Source organism: Plectrocnemia conspersa, unplaced genomic scaffold, assembly GCF_051122295.1.
Source record: "Plectrocnemia conspersa isolate PC_06_02 unplaced genomic scaffold, ASM5112229v1 ptg000011l, whole genome shotgun sequence".
NCBI lineage: Eukaryota > Metazoa > Arthropoda > Insecta > Trichoptera > Polycentropodidae > Plectrocnemia > Plectrocnemia conspersa.
In genome coordinates, this window is record NW_028277175.1 from 6,756,047 (window position 1) to 6,775,736 (window position 19,690).

At 30.1% G+C, this 19,690-nt stretch overlaps 3 protein-coding genes across 8 annotated transcripts; 1 reads left to right on the forward strand and 2 right to left on the reverse strand.

Annotated features, from left to right (window-relative positions):
• Positions 1-2,829: 2,829 nt before the first annotated feature.
• LOC148229261 (lysosomal phospholipase A and acyltransferase-like) lies at positions 2,830-5,654 on the reverse strand. Of its 2 annotated transcripts, XM_088197422.1 has the most exons (6): positions 5,334-5,654; positions 4,819-5,190; positions 4,524-4,751; positions 4,289-4,460; positions 3,439-3,561; positions 2,830-3,382 (listed from the first exon to the last, which is right to left on the reverse strand). In XM_088197422.1, the coding sequence occupies exons 1-6, from the start codon at positions 5,419-5,421 to the stop codon at positions 3,136-3,138; spliced, it is 1,230 nt and encodes a 409-aa protein (XP_088053548.1). In that variant the 5' UTR covers positions 5,422-5,654; the 3' UTR covers positions 2,830-3,135. The 2 variants fall into 2 exon arrangements, 1 of the variants encoding a protein (XP_088053548.1); XR_015811371.1 differs by lacking the exon at positions 2,830-3,382 and having other exon boundaries at positions 3,533-3,561; positions 4,289-4,488; positions 5,334-5,648.
• A 1,249-nt stretch (positions 5,655-6,903) lies between these two features.
• On the forward strand, positions 6,904-10,536 carry LOC148229262 (uncharacterized). Of its 5 annotated transcripts, none has more exons than XM_088198072.1 (7): positions 6,904-7,063; positions 8,234-8,398; positions 8,511-8,652; positions 8,726-8,799; positions 8,953-9,154; positions 9,226-9,350; positions 9,419-10,536. In XM_088198072.1, exons 3-7 carry the CDS (start codon positions 8,628-8,630, stop codon positions 9,548-9,550), a joined length of 558 nt encoding a protein of 185 aa, XP_088054198.1. In that variant the 5' UTR covers positions 6,904-7,063; positions 8,234-8,398; positions 8,511-8,627; the 3' UTR covers positions 9,551-10,536. The 5 variants fall into 5 exon arrangements, with proteins under 5 accessions (XP_088054198.1, XP_088054195.1, XP_088054196.1 ...); XM_088198074.1 differs by having other exon boundaries at positions 6,906-7,063; positions 8,953-9,145; positions 9,220-9,350; XM_088198069.1 differs by lacking the exon at positions 8,234-8,398.
• A 38-nt stretch (positions 10,537-10,574) lies between these two features.
• LOC148229263 (cilia- and flagella-associated protein 43) lies at positions 10,575-19,664 on the reverse strand. Its single transcript, XM_088196819.1, has 20 exons — positions 19,654-19,664; positions 19,269-19,432; positions 19,097-19,198; positions 18,888-19,026; positions 18,248-18,326; positions 18,014-18,062; positions 15,017-15,228; positions 14,379-14,897; positions 14,191-14,311; positions 14,005-14,123; positions 13,012-13,179; positions 12,638-12,939; positions 12,261-12,581; positions 12,093-12,198; positions 11,583-11,741; positions 11,409-11,522; positions 11,187-11,330; positions 10,981-11,121; positions 10,785-10,921; positions 10,575-10,716 (listed from the first exon to the last, which is right to left on the reverse strand). Exons 1-20 carry the CDS (start codon positions 19,662-19,664, stop codon positions 10,575-10,577), a joined length of 3,249 nt encoding a protein of 1,082 aa, XP_088052945.1.
• Between the last annotated feature and the right edge of the window lie 26 nt (positions 19,665-19,690).

A 19,690-nucleotide genomic window follows, 5' to 3' on the forward strand; every position in this document is an offset into this window, starting at 1 on the left:
TATTCTACAGTGATTCAGACACTAGATTTGCAACATTGATGGTGATTTTACAGAACAGCTTTTACAGTTGTTGATTGTATGACTTTTTAAAATAAAGTTCACGCAATGATCTGTTGAATTGGTAAATAAAATATATATCAATAAAATAAAAATACATTTTGAGTAGCGTGTCACTTACAGATACATTTACCCTTTCGCTCCCTCGCATGTTAAATGACGAGAGTAAGTGAGACATAAGAACGTCTGGCCGCATATATCTAATCTCTCATTCACTCTCGTCACTTAACACGCAAACGAGCGAAAGAGAAAACGATCTAGGCGCTTCTCTTTCAAGTAAATTACCGCGATATCAAGCAGGAAGAAGCTGATTCTGAATGACTATCTCATTCTTGTTTGTTAGCCCATGCTTATAAATTTCTATGCGTTTCATAGTTTTTGAATTGTAGTAGCAGCAACAATATATATGTAGGAGCATGTATCCTTACTTTGCTGATAATCAGGCCTATATACATATACCAAATCTGAAAGAAGTGAATGTTTTCATTGCTTACCCTTGCTTCAGCCAATCGCGTCTAATGGGATTGTTTCCGAGTTTTGCAACAGATTCTGAAACGCGATTGGATTTCGTAACCTTACGGTGACGCAATGCCTGCACGCTAGGCTGACGCTAAGAAATGCGACAAGTGTACAATAAGACAAGAGAATGCTGTTAACGTTAATGGAAATAAATTTTTGATTCAACTTCGAACACTTATACGTCATATTGCAATTAAATACTGAGAACCTGCCATTGTCCTATATTTACCAAAAGGGCTTCAAGATCATCTGTTTGAATTTTGCATGGAAACAAATACTTTAATTCATATGATTTTAAATTCACAAAATAAAACTGAATAACACACGACACTGATAAACGGTTTACTGAGATTTTTAACCGATGTTTGGAGAATAAACATGTGAACGGCGATAAAAACACTGTTTTAAATTTTAAAACGTATTTATGTAGCAAAACGTTGTGGGCCGGTTTCGTACCCGTTAGGGCCAAACGCAGCGGAGAGTTCGTTATAATTGGTTTCTAAGCATTGTGCATTTGTGCCGATATTTTCAACAAATATCTAAAAGAGCGTTTTATTTAATATTGTATATTTATTTTAAGCAAACTGGAACACGAGATAAAATATAAAAATTTACCTTCAGAACAAATCGAAGAAGAATTATTTCTTAATATTATATAACAGTAAGATTTATGTTTTCAAAAATAATATAGGAAAATCTGAAACTAAAAAATATATGTTAGTGATAAAGATTTTTAAATATATTAAATAAAACACATTAATAAATTATTCAATATACATGTTAATCCAATTGCCAGCACCATAAATCAGACAGCTGTCAATAATCACGCGAGTGCTAAGTGTCAAATGTTAGTTTGCAACAACATATTTACGAAATGGGTCATTTAACCACCGCTTGTTCAGTTGTTTTACAGAAATAACAATTCTGTACGAATTGTGTATCAAAATATAAGGGAAGATTATGATAATTACATCGTTTTACTGAGCGAACAATTCGCAAGGTAGTGAAAAAATTTGAAGAGACTGGAAGCTATTCAGAAACTGTTTAGCCGAAAATATTGATGGTGTAAGTGAAAGTGTGGATTCGTCGGCGTTCGCAGCTTTTGGGCTTTTCTTATGGCTCCCTTTGTCAAAGTTTTTTTTAAAGAAAAAAAAAGAACTTATAAATATGAAAATAATAGTTAATTAGGTAAATGGCGTTAGAAATAATATACACTCTATAAACATCTGTGACTACATATATATTATTAAAATATTCTTACCAGGAAAACAACAGCAATAAATGCACGTGTTTTCATACAAGACGAGCATGCTTTTGCAAAATTCCAAAAAATTGAAACGGATTGGGAATATAATTGGCACCCTATTATATCCAGGAGGGGTGCGCTTAGATGGACTTTACGAGTTTTTTTGTCAAAAAAGTCGCTTGACGCGTTTTATTTTTAGAGTAGAATGCAAAAAATTGTAAAACTAAAAAAAATCGCACGGGGCCCAATGCAAAATCGGTATTTCATCAGAGCACGGCTTATAAAGCTTTTAAATCACCGTTAGACCTCTGGTAAAATTACTTTTAATGTAGGCGGCCGTTTTCTCATAAAAATAAAATAAAACATTTTGCTTGTATGTTTTGCCAATTTTAATGTAAACTTGGTATGACCCAGAACTTGAAAAACAAAACTTCTACTGCGGAATTTTGCTCGCTCTATTAACTTATATAAATATAAATTGTATAATTATGGAATAGAATTGTTTGCACAAAAACTTTTCACTCTATGCTTTTCTGGATACAGAGTGAACGAAAATATTTTCATCTGTTAATATCGCACTCTCCCAACCACCTCCGCAAAACCAATTTTTTAAAACAACAAAAGCTGTATAGCTAAACTTTTATTTTTATTTTATAATTTATTTTTATAATTTTTAATTGCTGAATCCCAATAAAGTTTGCAGCGATAAACATTTTTAATGCTACTTTTTCAACAAGAGCAACACATTTAATTTTCATAAAAAGAATTGCTACTCAACAAAGCATAAATATGATAATTACATTAAAACACTAAAATCCCAACATAAATACATTAAACCAAACATGTAGGGGTGACATTTAGAATTAATTCTACAAATGTAAGATAACACTTGAATTGAGGTAAAGCCGCAGCTTAAGTTATCCAAAGACTTAACCCCAGACTCACTAAGCAAACTTACTAGTTTACGAGCTGCACACAAGTTTTGATTAATAAGAAAATAAACAAAGTTTATTATTTAAATTAAATTTATTGCATAAAAGTAATTTTAAATACAAGCTAGGGGCTGCAATATAAAAATCTAATATAGACCATTTCAACAATTTATAAAATTCATATTATTATCATACTTAAAATTAGCGCAACGAATAATATCAAAACTTTTAATTGTATTATTTCATAATATAATTTGTCATAGCTTAATTAATATCATCATTAAAATAAATAATTTCAAATTATCACTTTTTCAAAACAACTCACTTGTAATAATCAAAAAATCACAGAAAACTTTATTTATATAACATAAAGGAAAAAAATTATTTGCTCAAAACATTCTTCACATAAGCCAATATATCTGCGTTGTTCAAAACTCCCAAATGATCAACGTTTGGAACTACCATATGATAAACTGTCTTGTATTTGGGTCTAGATTTATAATACATCTTCTTCATGGTCGACCAATGAAGACATCCTTCCAAGGAACGAGTGTTCACCGTCCCATCGCCATCACCGTTTATCAAAGTTGGATATCCATCTAGCCAAGTTCCCGGTTTATAATACAACCTTAAATAAAACATTATTTAATAAAGATTTAACTAAGATATTCTGATTAATAATACTTCTCGACTGTTGGAACGCTGTTAGAATATAAACAATGCAACTCAACACCAGGTGGAGTGAAATCCATCGAGTATTTGAGATTATCTTTCCTCATTTCCCAGCCATTTGGATAATCAAGATCACTGTAAAAATATAAAAAAAAAACAACAAATATAAATATATGTTAATATTATTGTTAAATTTCATTTTTTAATAATAAATTGATTATAAAAAAAGCATATAAGAACTTTGATAAAAAGTAGTACAAATTCTAATGAAACGTTTGATAAGCCCAATAAAAAATAGCAATAATTGAATTTAGAGGTAAACAACTATTTTTTTTCTAATATTACGAAGTGGTATTAAAAAGTTTCTAGAATTTAAGTCTGGCACATAACCATTAGTTGACACGAGTGAATAAGTAAAAATCTACATTAGTGACGGTACTATATAAACTCTTTAAGCACAAGCCTATGTAAAATTGCTGGAATCAGATTAACAAGCCAACAAAGCCTTAGCGACGACATATGCCAAAGCCATAGCTCTCACGAGACATGCATACATTTTATAAGTTACCCATTTTTCATAATTTAGTTTAATTTCGCAATTTAAATTGGTAGAGGAAGAGTACTGCGTAAACCTTCAATTGAGTCGCTAGCAATATCAAGGCAACAAACAAATGAATGATTTCAAAGAATAAGATTTATCTACTGCTAAGAATTTATTCAATTAAAAATAAAATTGAAAAATATAGATAAATATCAATCTCAAGAAAATAATTTCTGTGCATGCCTTTACATAAAAAGCAATTAATATATATGTTTAATATAAGAACTAAATTTTACAAAAATAGATAAAGGAATGACTTACTAAAAGTATTTATCCAAATCTTTGATTGTGTAGTTAAAATGTTCGGTTTCTACTAAAACTTCTGAATTTTTCCAGAACAGAGGCGATGGCAAAAGCCAGGATAGTGACGGAGAAGTTATTTGTTCCTCTCTTAGAATGCTCTCCCTTAGAGCAAACGATCCTAAATTGTCACCTTAAAATTAAATCATAAATATGTACACCTAAAAAATATAAACACGAATAAATCAAATCATACCTATTGCGAACACTTTCACAGCCTTAACTGCCCCTCCCCATGGTGCCGATAAAGTAATCATTCTTTTAATATATTTATCTTTCCAACTACTTTTCTGCGTTTGCAAGAAATACAAAGCCATCGGTCCACCCATACTATGAGTCAATATTGTAACTCTAGATTTGTTATTCATTGTATAAGTTTCTTCAACTAGTGTAATTAGCTTAGCAAAAAAATCTTCATTTTCATCTGTAATATAATATAGTGTTATATTTCAATTATTTTTGACATATTATAGATAGATTAAGAAACTTACTCGGAGCTTTTCTAAAGTCGTACGGAGCACCTCTAATTGATACATTTCTTACATATCCAATACTAACGAGTGTATTCGCAATATCTTTAAAATAAGCACCAACGGAAGCGTGAGAAGGATCTAACCATTCGACAGGCTCCGGATTTCCCCATCCGGGAACTCTCATGGTTACGCCTGGTGTATTTAAAGTCTTTCTAGTTACATTATTGTAATACAATTTCATATTATCGATCCAACAGTCGATTACTAACGGAACGAGCAGTTCTTTGTTGAGCCATATGTTGAAATAATCTGAGTTTTTTTGACATAGATAATGAACGACGCTCGACTTGTTCAATTTTGCTTCTAATTGACTGCCGCCATCTCCGGGTACTGAAAAAATAATATAGTAGATAAACAATTACGCAGTATAACTAAGATGGCCTTGATAAAGTTGTTTATAACAATTTGAATTTTGCATATTTGGTGTGTTGTTTTTATAGTTCTACTGTCCTGTTTTGTTTTGTTTGACTTACTCAATATAACCGGCGACAAGGTGAATGTCAAGCGGATGGTGCACAATAGAATAATTAAAGTGCCATATAAGGCACCTGTCAAAGACATGCTAGTGATAAGTTGTCTGATTAAAAACAGCTGTTTATCTGTCAAACGATGCTTGAGTGCGGTAGGAACCGACGAGTTCGCAATCTACGATCGAATACAGAGAACGATTTCTCGAAACTGAGCTCAACATCGCCAGTGGCACGAAACAAACGAGGTAATAACGCACCGATTAAAATCAAACATGGTGCTAACCTTCGAACTGTCAAAATTTTGGTCTTAACATCCCTAAATATAAACTTTAACCTATGAAAACATAATATATTAATTAATATAAAAATCAATAAATATACGACATTTCAAAGTGAAAAAATAATATTTACAATATATAATCATAATTGAACTTAATTGATATATTGTATCCTATGAAAAATGATTTTCAAAATTAATTATCAACAAAAAGGAGATACCTGATTGAGATAAACTAAAAAATAATATTGTACCGTAAAATGGTTGACTAAAGCTGCTTGTTATATTCTTATCAATTAAATTATTTCACACCATATGACGTATCACATCGCGAGTAAAAGGTCATAAAGGTTAACGATTGTGCGTAAAAGTAAATGATAAAAATAATAATCTACAAAATATTTTTAACGATAATAAAAAAACATATTTTATCTTTATTTACAAGTTAGTGTTTTATAAAGATTATTTATTTAAAAGTGAAATTGGAAAATAACAATAAAAATTTAATTTTAAAATATACTACAAAGTTTTGCTAAAAATTAAAAAAATAGGTTTTAAAAATGAAAATACTTCAAATTACATATTCGTGTACTTTTGTAATATCTCAATCATTTTCCTCAGTACAAAACTTGTTACATTCTAACTAAAATTTGGATTAATTTGTAAGTGTTTAAATAACTCAAAATCACTATTGCTTCAGTTAATATGATTTAAGCGATGAGAATTCAAAAAATAATAATTTCCGAGTTAACTCGAGCATGACTGAAAAAGGATTACCGACGAATTTTATCGATCAGGAGAAAACTGTAACACATTTGTGTTCTGTGTTATATCTGTAAAATCCAAAATTGTTTGTGTTTTACATATCCATATATGAAAAATTTTTAGATCATAAAAATTGTCTTAGAGGTACGTGATCAAAAAAGTTTGGAGATCACTGATCTAGAATACAAGATCTTAGATTGAATTAATGAAATCAATGTTATTTCAAATTAGCTGTTATATCAATTGAGTCATTAATATAGGTTTGAATAAAACACATTACATATAAGATAGTGGCTGTTTTGCACATTTAATCGTTTTTAATATGCTATGTGCAATACTCGATCTTTCGACGTGGCAACTATTGAATAGTTTTGTAGAATCAGTATAATATAATCAGCTACTGAGTACCTCTGATAAAGTTCATAATTTATTATTCAACGCAATGCTTCGTTGTACATATTTTAATTAAAACAGCAATGACTTTTATTTCGATTTAATTTTGTGCTGGCAAGGCTCGCGTAACAAATTGCTCTGCGCAGTGAATTGTGCGCATACAAAATGGCCACTGTCTTTTGACAGCTAGACGCCAGCTGAGCGGTTGTGCGTTCGCTTTTTGTACAATGCGACAATCGCGAACCGCAGCTATGAAGCTTTTTTGCAATAACCACGATTAACGACTGTGATGTGGCAGGTGACACACCTAGCTTTCGTTTTAAATCTCTCTCACGAAAGAATGATTGAAATTACATTGTTGCACATAATCACGTCTGGTCGATAGTGACAAAATTAAATTGTTATATTCCCACACCGAATTGATCATCCTGCTCGCTAAAACCTCTTTGCAGTGTTGCATTGCACGTTTTCCTATAATTATCTAGTTAGTTGTTGAACCTCTTCTAATATATTATGTTTATTGCATGTATGGATTTTTATTTGATTTGTATATAAATATTTTTTAAAATTGATTTTAGTCCAAGTCAAAACTGTTGTAAATATTAATATATTCGAAAAAATCTATTTGGCATAGTTTTTATATATAAAATTGTTTGTTTTTTTTGTAATATAATGCATGGTGTTCTATTCATATATTCTAAATTTATTAAAAAAAAGTACGGACATATACAAAATCAAACGTTTCACAACTGGTTGTTATGCATTATGTTATTATTATATTTTTTATTTCTATTATTTTTAAAAACAATATATAAATCCCTATGACGCTATTGCTTTCGACGCTTTTATGCACACCCTATATTTTCCTATGTATTAAAGATACTGAAAAATTATTATTGCTCTTAGAAAAAAATGGAATTCACTATAAAATTAATTCAAACTTGTGCTTATAATAATTGTGTATAAAATATTTAAGTAATTGCAGTATTTTAAGGAACATAAAATACTTTAAAGAACAAATATTTATATTGTTTTATCCCAATGTGATTGGTTTGAAAGATGACTGTCAACTCAAAAATAATTATTTTTAAGATTTTTGAGCTGCTTGTTCTTTTGATATTATATTATTATGCAAGTTTTTTAAAATACTTCTAAAATCTAGTTAATTTGTATTTGTAAAAGCCGTTACTATAAATTTATAAACTACCGTTACCTTAAAATAAATTTAGGACGATTTTTAATTATTATTTCTATTCTACTAAAAAAATACATTTTTTTCAGTACCTCTAATATTAAGAAATTCGATCGTCATCCGAGTATACAATACATGTGCATATTTAGAATAAATAAATAAAAAAAACTACTGTCCATTCGATTCACACAATTATACAAACATTATTCTTCATACATATTATACACATACGATAGCTTGTCATTCGCTAATATATGTAATTTTTTATATTTTTAGGAAAAGTCGTTATAAGCAAGCTTCTGTTTAGTGACAGAACGCGCTCTGGCTAACAGATAACCAGTTTTGAAACTATTGTGTTAAATAACTAGAAATAAACTTGACGATATTGTATATGTTCAGTATATTGTGTACACTAATAACTAATTAAACATTGCTTCTTTAGTAAGTGCAACATTTTCTTATCTATTATATATTAAATAGATTTTTTATACATATAACTTAAAATATTTTATATAATTTTATCATAAATAAGTTTAATATTTAATTGTATTAGGGTAACGAAGGCATCGGTGCCAGTGGAGGCGGAAGCGTTCGATTAATTTGGCTTAGTGCCGGCGGCTGCGGCGTACTATTGTTGCTATTAATACTGTTGGCGTGTTACTGTTGCCTCATGCCTCGTGATCGGAAACCTCCACGTAATACTTTTATAATTGATTAGCCTAAATTTCCATTATTTTTATTTTTTATTATATTAAATTAATATTGCAGTGGAACCTTGTTGCAAGCAAATAGACATACCGAAAGAGAACTGGAACATGTATCAACCACCGACAGGATTACCGGTTAGAATCATACAAATATATTATAATGTTTTCAACGAACCGCCAGTCGATTCAGAACCTGCAAACAATTCACACGCGCGATTTATAAATCGAATTGAAAAATACTGAAACTTATTTGCATAAAGCAACAATCTCTAAAAGTATTCATTTTAGATGCCTAGAAATAACCGGCCGGTCAGTTACGCCGGACACGTCAATCACAGCAGTAACGCAACAAGTCAAACGGACCACTCTTATACGAACCACCATCATCACCATAGAAGCCACGAGCGAGTCACTAGTCATGGTTATATCAATAACGCTACCACTATATCTGAGTTCACTGGACAGTACGCGTCCAGCAGTGGTAAATATTGTAAAAATGGCATAAGATATTTGTTTTGATTGAGATTTTTTTATTTTACTATTATTTAATATGAGCTTTAGTGTTGGACGAAATGATCAATAAGGGCAGTATTGATTCGTTGAAGACCAGGTCTTTGCCGGCCTTCTTAAGAAACAAACAACGACCGTTATCGACTGAAGACGACTTACATCAATTATATGCAAAGGTTTGTATTACAAATGTATGTTGTTTAATGCTCTTTTTGTTAACGATGTGTACTTTTTACATCAACAGGTGAACTTTAGCAAAAAACGAAAGAACCGCATGCGAAACGACGACGCTGCGATAATCGCCCTAAGCAAATCGCACAGCGAGTGCCTAAACGCCGACGCCGTGATAGTTTACGACGAACGAACCGCACTTTAGAATTTTTAAGCGCATATACCAATTATATAAAATCTTGCGTTTCTTTTTAAAGAAATTGCAAGACTTCGATTTAGAAAATGCATATTAACTTAATCAAACAATTATATTAATAATAAAATAGATCTGAGGCTTTTTACATATGCATTTAATGTGATATTGTGTTCGTGTTTTATATATGATATTATATACATGTAGGATATATAGTAGGAAACTTACGGTTTTGGGCTGTGAAGAGGAAAACAAATTCAAACTATATTGTGGTTACATAATCCTTTATTTAATGAACCACACAATAGGGCTCCAAAAGGAGAGTTACGCCCGGCAGCGTCTCCACTCATACTACCATTCCTTAACATAAACTTCCTTTCTCGACCTAATTATCCTACATTCATATAATTTTACATTATGAATGTATTGCGTAATAATTGAACTATACATCGATTGTTATTTATTTTTGTTATTTTATTTTATTTATCTAGTCTGATTGTTATTATGTGTATAACTGTCTAAACTCTACATATCACGTTGTATTTAGAGCAAATTTCAGTCTTAAATGTGTGACAATAACCGATATATTACTTTTTAACAATCTAGTCTTAATATTCACTAAAAAGAAATTTTAATAATATGATATAAATGTATTTTTCGACATTCCCTTACATTGTGTATATGTAACGGTAAAGTAAATGCGTTATACAATATTAATAGTCATCTTTAAATATATCTCAATTTTATCAATAAACTTAAAACATTCCAAAGATTATTATTATACATAATAATAAAATTAAACATTTATATAATATATCAAACCAGAATTTTACCTTTCTATAGTCACTGATTCCATAATCAATGGTGATATTTCGACCCCTAGTATAAATAAAGACTGAAATGATGTTTCATATATTTATACTTTTCAGTGTAATATATGTATGTATGTGATTAATTTATTGTATATATAATTCATAAATAAATTATTATGAATCTTTTATGTTTTTTTTTTTTATATATATATATATATACATATTCAATGCTGCTGCTGATATAAAGACAGAGTCGGATAAGTCTTTAGACGCTGCAGCTCGAGCTCAGTTTGCAAGATTACAATCGCAGATCGCTGCCTTTGTATTTGAGACAATAACTTATTGCGCCACGCTATAATATTCAATCTGAAATGTACAGCAATAAATTTATTCAGTATCAAAAATCCAAATTTATACCATCCTATTATTTATACCTTCCCGCGATACTATGCATAATCTTTTCACTGTTCTTTACTTCATCACTGGACCTTTGTTTTGTAATCTCTTTTTTAAGCCGATGTACTAAGGTATCGACATTTTTTATTTTGCTTCGGAGAGAACCAATGTTCATCTATAAAAATATAAATAATAATCATATTATTAATATACATTTTTTAATAAAATCCATACTTCAAGTTCTTCGACGCATTGTATTCGATCCAATAACTGTTTTTCAAACAACTCTCTAGTCTTCTTACTCTTCTTTTCAAAATCTTCATCATTTTTTAAATTTGACTTTCTATGTATATATTCTTGGATTTCTTTAGTCACCTTAATATAAATAATAACATCAATTAATATCCTCTAAAAAAGATTTAAATAAAAAAAATACTTACTTTAATCCTTTCAAAGTAATACATTTCACTTTGTAATTGTTTAACTTTCATCTTCAAAGTCGCGTGCTCCCATTCCTTTGACAAAATACGCTTCTTAAACTTAAGAGTCGTTCTTTCAGATTTATCCTTGATATTTCTAGCTTCCTAAAATAAACATTACTATTCAAATACAAATTTAACAATAATGGTTTGCCTTCTACGCCAAATATATTGACTTGATACCCTAATCTGACTATTGATGACTTCAATATCTTCTTGTTTGATCAGAACAGCGTCTTTAAAATCCTCTAAATGCCCAGTAGTTTCTACTTCAACAAACCCACTCTTCATAACCAACTTTAAAAAGTAAAAAATAATAACTACTATTATATAAATATAATAATATTATAAACTAACCTGAAGCATCCTATTCTTAGTCTGTCTTTCCATAAACATTCTATGATTATTAATATCGCTTTTCAACTTTTGATGAAAGCTTTTCAAAGCTAATTGCCGCTTCTGCCAAGCACCGTAAGCTGCTTCTACGTCAGAAATTTCAGTTGAAGATGCACGTATCTGTTAATAATAATAACAATATGCAACATTTAATTTTTCAACATTGAACAAAGACTACTCAATTCACTATTTTACGGATACAATATAACAAGTAATAAAAAGTCGATGAAAGCAATTTCCCGATTCAAAATATAATGCCAGTTGCAGCATTATTAATTTTAGTCAAATAACTAACATAGAAAGAACTACCAGCTATAGAGTTGAGTTCTTAAATGCAAACCAACTAGTATGACACGTTGGTAGTACCATTATGCTGTTAGTTGAAATTATATATTTCACATATTTAAAATGTCTCTAATTATTAAAAGATTAGATCACAATGAGATAATTCAAAATTCTTCATAAATTTACCTTAATTTCGTTTTCAGCCTTACTCCGTCTAAGCTTACACATTGTGACCCAAGTCGCTTCGTCCATAACTGGTGGCATATTGCTCATAGAATCCAATTGATCCATCCTAAAACCACAACAGTTAAATAAAACAATTCATACCTAAACTTAAATTACTTAAGAACGAACCCTCTAAGATAATCGTGGCAGTCGACGTGTAAAAACTGCGGTTTTTCTTTAATCAAGCAAGATTGAGCCATCTCGTTCAGAACGCCGACGGTCATACCAGGTTTAGCCACCCACTTAGGTCTCTTCTTAAATAGTTTATAACACAATCCTTTCACAATCTTAGAAACGTCTGAAAAGTTAGTCTTGAAATTTTTATCCAATAGTTTATCGCGCTGTATGAGAGCCTCATATGCCGTATGGCACTCAGAAAGCTGTCCTTGGATATTGTGTATCTCGGTCGATACACGCTCTTGTTCTGCTTCGACATCCGATAACTCTAATCTGTTAAGAATCAAGATATACTGACATAAAAGTTAAAATATAAATTATTTACTTACTCAAGCTCTTTCAATTTCTCGACCGCTTCGATACGACTCAAACAGTTCATTCTAAGTAACATGTGCTTGAACTCCTCTTGAGCTATAACTGACTCCACTTTCAGCTTCAAAGAGTACATCTCTCCGTACTTTTTATTGAAACTCTTAATTCCTTCGTTGTACGAGTCAGACAGTTTAAAAAACTCTCTGTACAACATGTTTCCGTACTTTTCTCTATCTTTCTCTCGCTGCACCATTTTTTCCTTCCACGCTTCTATTTCGCACATATCAGTCTCGTTCAGATCTTCAACGTCCTTCTCAAGCTATCAATCAATAAATAAAGAGAGGTTTAATATAATAACATTTTTTTACACACATAAATTAAATTGTATTACCATGCAAATCGGTTTTGGTATATCTTTCTTGACTTCTTCGTGCCACAGCTTCTCCAAAGTTCCGTCCATCATGTTTATAAGAGCTGCTTCATACAATGGATTGACGACAATTGTTTCTTCTTTTATAAGCACTATATCACTCGGATTCACATAAGGTAAAACGCTCACCTAAAATATTTATTTTTTTGCATATTTATTTATTTTTATTTTATTGATTTAATTAAATCAGGACCATCGTAACCTAACAGGTTACCCCAATGCGTCACGAAGGTCGAAACCAATAATTATATTATTTCAATACACAAAAAGATACATACATAATTAAAATAACACAAAAAATCATAAAATATCAAAATTAAATGATATGAACTGGACCAGCTCCTCTTAGCTGACATTAAACAAGTCAATGTGCAATGCCAGCATATTAAGGAGCCAGATAGGCGAGAAAGGTTTTCCCATAACAAAGCCGAACATCTTGGAAGATTTATCACAGACGTCGTATACGTGTAAAGAGAACCTCCACTTGCTCTCAAAAGTGATTCCGAGATCTTTAGTGGAAGTTTCTCTAGTCAAAATGTTCCCACCGAGATCATAGGAATAAACTGATGGCAAGTGGGATTGAGAAAATGACGCAATATGGCACTTTCCGACATTAAAGGGCAGACGGTTAACGGAAGCCCATCTCCATAGAGTCTAAATTACTCTGTAGAGAGAAGGATTCCGCAACATATCGAATGCATTTATTAAATTTTAAATCATCTGCATACAGAAGAAAACTTGAATTTGTAACTGCCGTATTTATGTCAATAATAAATAACATAAAGAGCAGAGGGCTCAGGCTGGAACCTTGAGGAGCCCCCGAAGGGGTGAAATATTCTTTCTACAATCATCCGCCATAATTGGTATAAATTAACATCATTTATCTAAAATCACTGTACATCAATATGTCAGGATTAACATTATATTATTATTTAAAAACATTATCTAACATACCTCATTGGATTCGACTTTTGTAAGCTGTATCGGAATCTCCTCTTGAACCCACTGAGGTTCTTCCAATCTAAGCTCTATCACTTCTTTACTACCCTTAAGCTTCCGTAAGATATTCAATTCTATAAATTTCACAATAAATTTACATATCTAAACATTATTTTTTAATATTAAATACACATTTCTTACCTGATATTATAAATCTAAGTCTATTACATCGTTCCTTGGCCGTTGTAACCTCCTTCCTTTTCAATTCCATCATCTTATCAAAGTACTTGTTAAAGTATGACTCAAGTAACCTTGTCGTTTTCTAAAAAAAATATAGATATGTATATCAAAACTCAATGATTAACACAATTAATTGATTATATACATACTTTAGTCTTCAAAGCGTCCCAATTCATCTGCATGAAAGACTGCAGCAACATTTGAGAACACGTCGGCTTCAATGGTTTTATAAATTGATATGTAGTCGAACCGCTCAGTTCATTAGAGTACGCATCATCGTAATCGCCATGCTCTTCCTTATATCCATCGGAAATGTATTCCTCATCGCCATCATCGATTGGATAAAACACAGGCGAAGTGATCGGTTGAAACACTTCCATTTCAAATCTGTTTTCATTGAATAGGATCTTCCATGATTTGATCAGATTTTCGTCTTCTACCGTTTCAAGAGCTTTCAAAATTTCCAAGCACAGCGTTTGAGATTTATCGCTGTTTTCGGGTAAAAGGGCATAGTTTTCTATGAATTTATTAGTGAATATGGAATGAAGTTCGGTTCCGACCACTTCGACGGGATCCCAACACGTCGCCTTTATCCAATCGGTTACTTTATCTTGAGCTTCTATTTTGCTTTCGATTTTTTCTTTTTCACTCTCGCGTTCTTCGTCAGCCTTAAATATACAACATCATTTAAGTGCCTCGCAACAATAGATATGGGCAAAAATGTGATAGTTTTTTGCCTCACATTTAAAAGATACTATAATATACCTTTTTACTTTGATGTACTTACAGTTTCCAATATTCTCTCTTGATCGTCGGTATTCAGCCTAAATGTTAACAATGGCAATCGGTGTGATTGTGGAGCTGTTATATTATCGTCCAATAAACTTTTCAGCTGCTGTTTAATGTGATCGTATTTTTGTAATACTTCCAACCTCACTTCGGCCCATTCGGCGGTTTCTTCAGACTTTTCAACACTACCCAATTGGTCAATCCATGTCACTTCATAAAATAAACATTATTTAAATCCCTTGAAGATTTAATATGTGTGTAACACCAAATTACTAAATTTAATTTTTACCGATTTACCGCACATACTAATTCCTAAAGTAATGTTTTGCATAATTGAATAAAAAAATATTAAACCATATCTTTTTCACACAAAGTGTATAAAATAATGATTTAATTAATCTATCTATAAGTAATTCAAGCAAACGATATGTTTTTTTCATAATCTACACACTATGTTACATTACCAAGTACCGCAAAACAAAAAAAATAAGTTGAATATAAACTATTTTAAACGAACAGTATATTGCACTAATTGAAAAACAAAAAACGTTGAAGCATTTTGTCAGGACCACCCATAATCGGCGCAATGTAATTAATTTTACGAGACTTGTTAAAAGTGTCATAGACTAATGAATTTGTATCCCCTACATTGACAGAGAAGTGGAGCATCTTTTGCCCTTTTATATAGACAATAAATCGCCAGCTATTAATTTTTTTGACTAAAGCAATAAACGCTACAAGACACAAACACTGTCTCCAAGTGTACAGATAGTGAACCATTAGCAAACTCATACAATTTCGAAAGAAATGCACCTGGTCCAATGAGTAGGAATAGTTTTGACATATATCTTATTAGTAAGATCTTTTTTATATAAAACAAAGACTCCATTCCCGCCTCAAATCATTCGGATTTAGCAAACATTTGTAAGGTAGTAAGGATGTTGATCTCTTCCTATTTCCCTGATTGTATAGAAGGCAGAACGCTGCCAAAGAACTTCCAAGCTTTACTTCGCTTTGAATTTTCCTCATAATTTCTACTTATCAATTTATTTTACAAAATTCCGATATTAAAGTATTTCGCATTTTAAAAACAATTCTCAAAGAACTCAGTTAAATATTTAAAAATAATAATATTTTTTTATATTTACCATTATCATCTACGAAAAATTTCTCAAGACTATCGACCAAAATATGATCTTCTTCATATGCTATAATTTTTTCAGATTTCATAAACTTATTATCTGCATAAACAACAAAGTTCCTCAAATTTGATAAACTGGCAATGATTTTGCTTTCGGAACTGATTTTGATAGCCGAAATTCCTTCGCCAAAAAGATGGCACATATTAATATTATAAACTGAAAAGTAAATATAGAATCAATATATCATTTGCTAAAATATAATAGATATACTAACCGATAGTTAATGAAGGTAATGCCAAAATATAGACTTTGCTGTGATCATAAAATGCGATTTTATTGGATTTTTTTACTGCAAGCACTCCATGAATTTCACCATTGAATTCATAAGTATTTAAATGTGATATATTTAAACAGTATCCCTGAAATAAATTTATCAAATTACCTATCCACTATATCATATATAGTTATATAGTTAAAAGTCTCACTTGAATATTAAACATAAAAGTTATCAACTCCTTTCTATTTAAGGAAATTCCTAATATAGAGTTTATACTATTTATATATGAAATTAGACTAATTTTGCTAATATCAATAAAATTTACAGAGTATTCTTTTTTGTTCGATACTTCATAGCATTTTAGTTCTGAACCTGAAATTTATGTAATTTTAGGTGGCATACAAATATGTTTTAATATTATTACATAATATATATTACTTATATCTGTATTTAACGAAGCTAATAAATATTCATTATTGTCCAATGTAAAGATTATAGTATTCACTAAATTATGTAACTCCATGAAAAACTTTACTTCAAATTCATGCAACTTAGTGACCTAAAATATAAATTAAATGTAGTACACTTTATTTTATCATTAATTAAATCAATCACAACCTGTATATAAAAAAATTGTCCTCCAACAGTTGATGCCAATATTTTAGTACATGTTTCCATCCATTCCACTTTATTTATTAACTGATTTGTTAAACATTTAGATGATAAATATTTTATGCTATGATTTTCAATATGCATTAAAGAAATACCATATCTTTCATCATAACCACAAGACATTAAAATCAATGGACCGTTTGTATATGAACTCAAAGAATATATATCATCTTTGATATGCAACTTGGCTTTCTAAAACATTAAATCAAAGTATTAATAATCATACAATAATATTGAATTCATAATATAACTAAAAAATACCAATTTTCTATCAACGATTCCCCATAAACATAACACATTTTCTGACGATAATGTCACTAATTCTTCACCAGCAGGATTTATTATGTCAAAGAATATAATATTCCTAGAATAATTATTTACGTTAAACTATCGTAATATATGTATATAATTTAAAAATATAGCGTTAATAATACCTTTCACTGTGAGAAACTACTGATATATTCCTATCATCATTATTGCACGCTAACTTTATTATATCTCCTTGTTTTGTAGTGCAAATTATAATATCGTTAAAGTGCGAAGATATTATATTAAATATATCATATTGGCAATCGATCTTCCAATATGTAACTAAAGACTTATGAGTCTTTTTGATGTACTAAAATATTAAAATAAGCAATTGACTATATGAACAGAAAAAATATACATAATATAAAATTTCATAAACTAGAATGCTTTAGTTAAAATATGTTTATATAAAAAACAATTTTTAAAGCATTAAAATAATGCAAAAATTTGTAAACCAGTTCTGCATTCTAATTTATTTCAATTTATTACAAGCTTTATATAAATTAAATATAATTTACCAATATTATTTTATTCGATCCATAAACTATCAAATCGTGCATATTAAATGATAATAATGGATTATGTATGTCTTCACTAGGAGTCCATTCTTTTCTCGATACCATATGAAGTCCATCGCTTGAAATCTGATTTTGAACAACGGTTTTAACATGTTTTATATTATATATAAATCTAACGAGATGGAAGACAAGGATGTTTATTATTGCCAATGCTATTTAATGAGAAACTTAAACCAAAGCGCAGTAAAAATACTTATCTGGTATTACATTGGGTAATCGCCAGAGGCAGATAAAAATGTAAGTGGTCTTACAGAATAGATGTTTGCTTCTGCATCAACAGCAAATAATCCTTCGTTATTCCATATTACATCATTATAATCAGTTGTGTCTCTATATAAAGGTTTACGTAACAGTAAGCATGTTTTATAAGACGGTATAATTTCCCAGACGCACAGTTTTTTGTTCCAAAAATGGCAAAACTGACCACTTGACATCGATGATCTAAAATTAACCATAAATAATTAAATGTATAATTTAATCATAATAATATATTATATATGTATTTAAGTTAATCTAAGAATGTATCGTCTGAGATGAAAATATGTAATATTTCCATACGTGCATGACTATATAAAAATAATTCACTTCTGCCATTAATCCTTTGACTGCGGATGACACCTATAGAAGTCATCAGGAAAATCGCCAGTATGCATTGAACACCTAAATGTGTCATGAACATTTGATCTTTGTTTTTTTTTTGTATAATTTAAGGTTGAAAAACACCTTAATTTATTGAAATAATATTTAAATAATTTATGGCATAAATAGGTACTAAAAATATCAGCCACAGTGAAAGGGTTAATCATTATAGTGAGTGGCAATTAATACATTCTTAGAATAATCAGAGTATAATAGAGTAATTAATCATACTTTAAAACATGCTTATAGTACTGTACTCCAGTATCGCAACATACTAATTTTCTTTGCGTTCTCCAACACCATATCATAATTTTGCAATTAGGGTAATTTGTCAATGAGATGACTTGCTCAGCTTCAGTTAATTCTAAAGCGGCATATCTACTTTCATCGTCTATTATATAAACATAAACAATAATTAAAATAATAATATTAAACGTGTATCAAATTATCACATAATATACCTTGCAATATTGTCATAATCTTGAATTCCGGATAAGTTAGTAACAATATTCTAGGATGTCTGGTCTTTTCAGCGAATGCAAAAATTTGCAAGCCCTTGTGCCCTAGTTTATAAAAAACACATAATATAGCAGAGCATTATTATAGAGAGAGCAATCCATATTAATTCCATACCAATGAAGCATTCAATTCCATCTCCGGTTTCCCTATCGTGAGCAGCGTAAACGGATTCCACGTGATTTGTTAAATTATTAAAAACAATGTGTAAACTATCATGTACAGCAATTACGTCTTTCGCGAAAAAGTTCACGTTTTCTTGGTTGTTTATTAGAGTCCATCTAAAATGAATTGTACTCAATTTCATTTATTACTTTATAATTAGAGAAAAATATTTTAATTTTGATAAATATTTTAATTAAACTTTGATAGGTAATTTTAGCTTAATATTTATTCAATAAAATGAATTATGTTTTAAAAGTTATATTTTTTGCATTCAATCATAATAGACACTATTGACTTGCGTGAGTTCAATATCTAAGTAAGAAATCTGCAAATATACCTGAGATTCATGTTGAATACTCATGAAAAGCACAGAT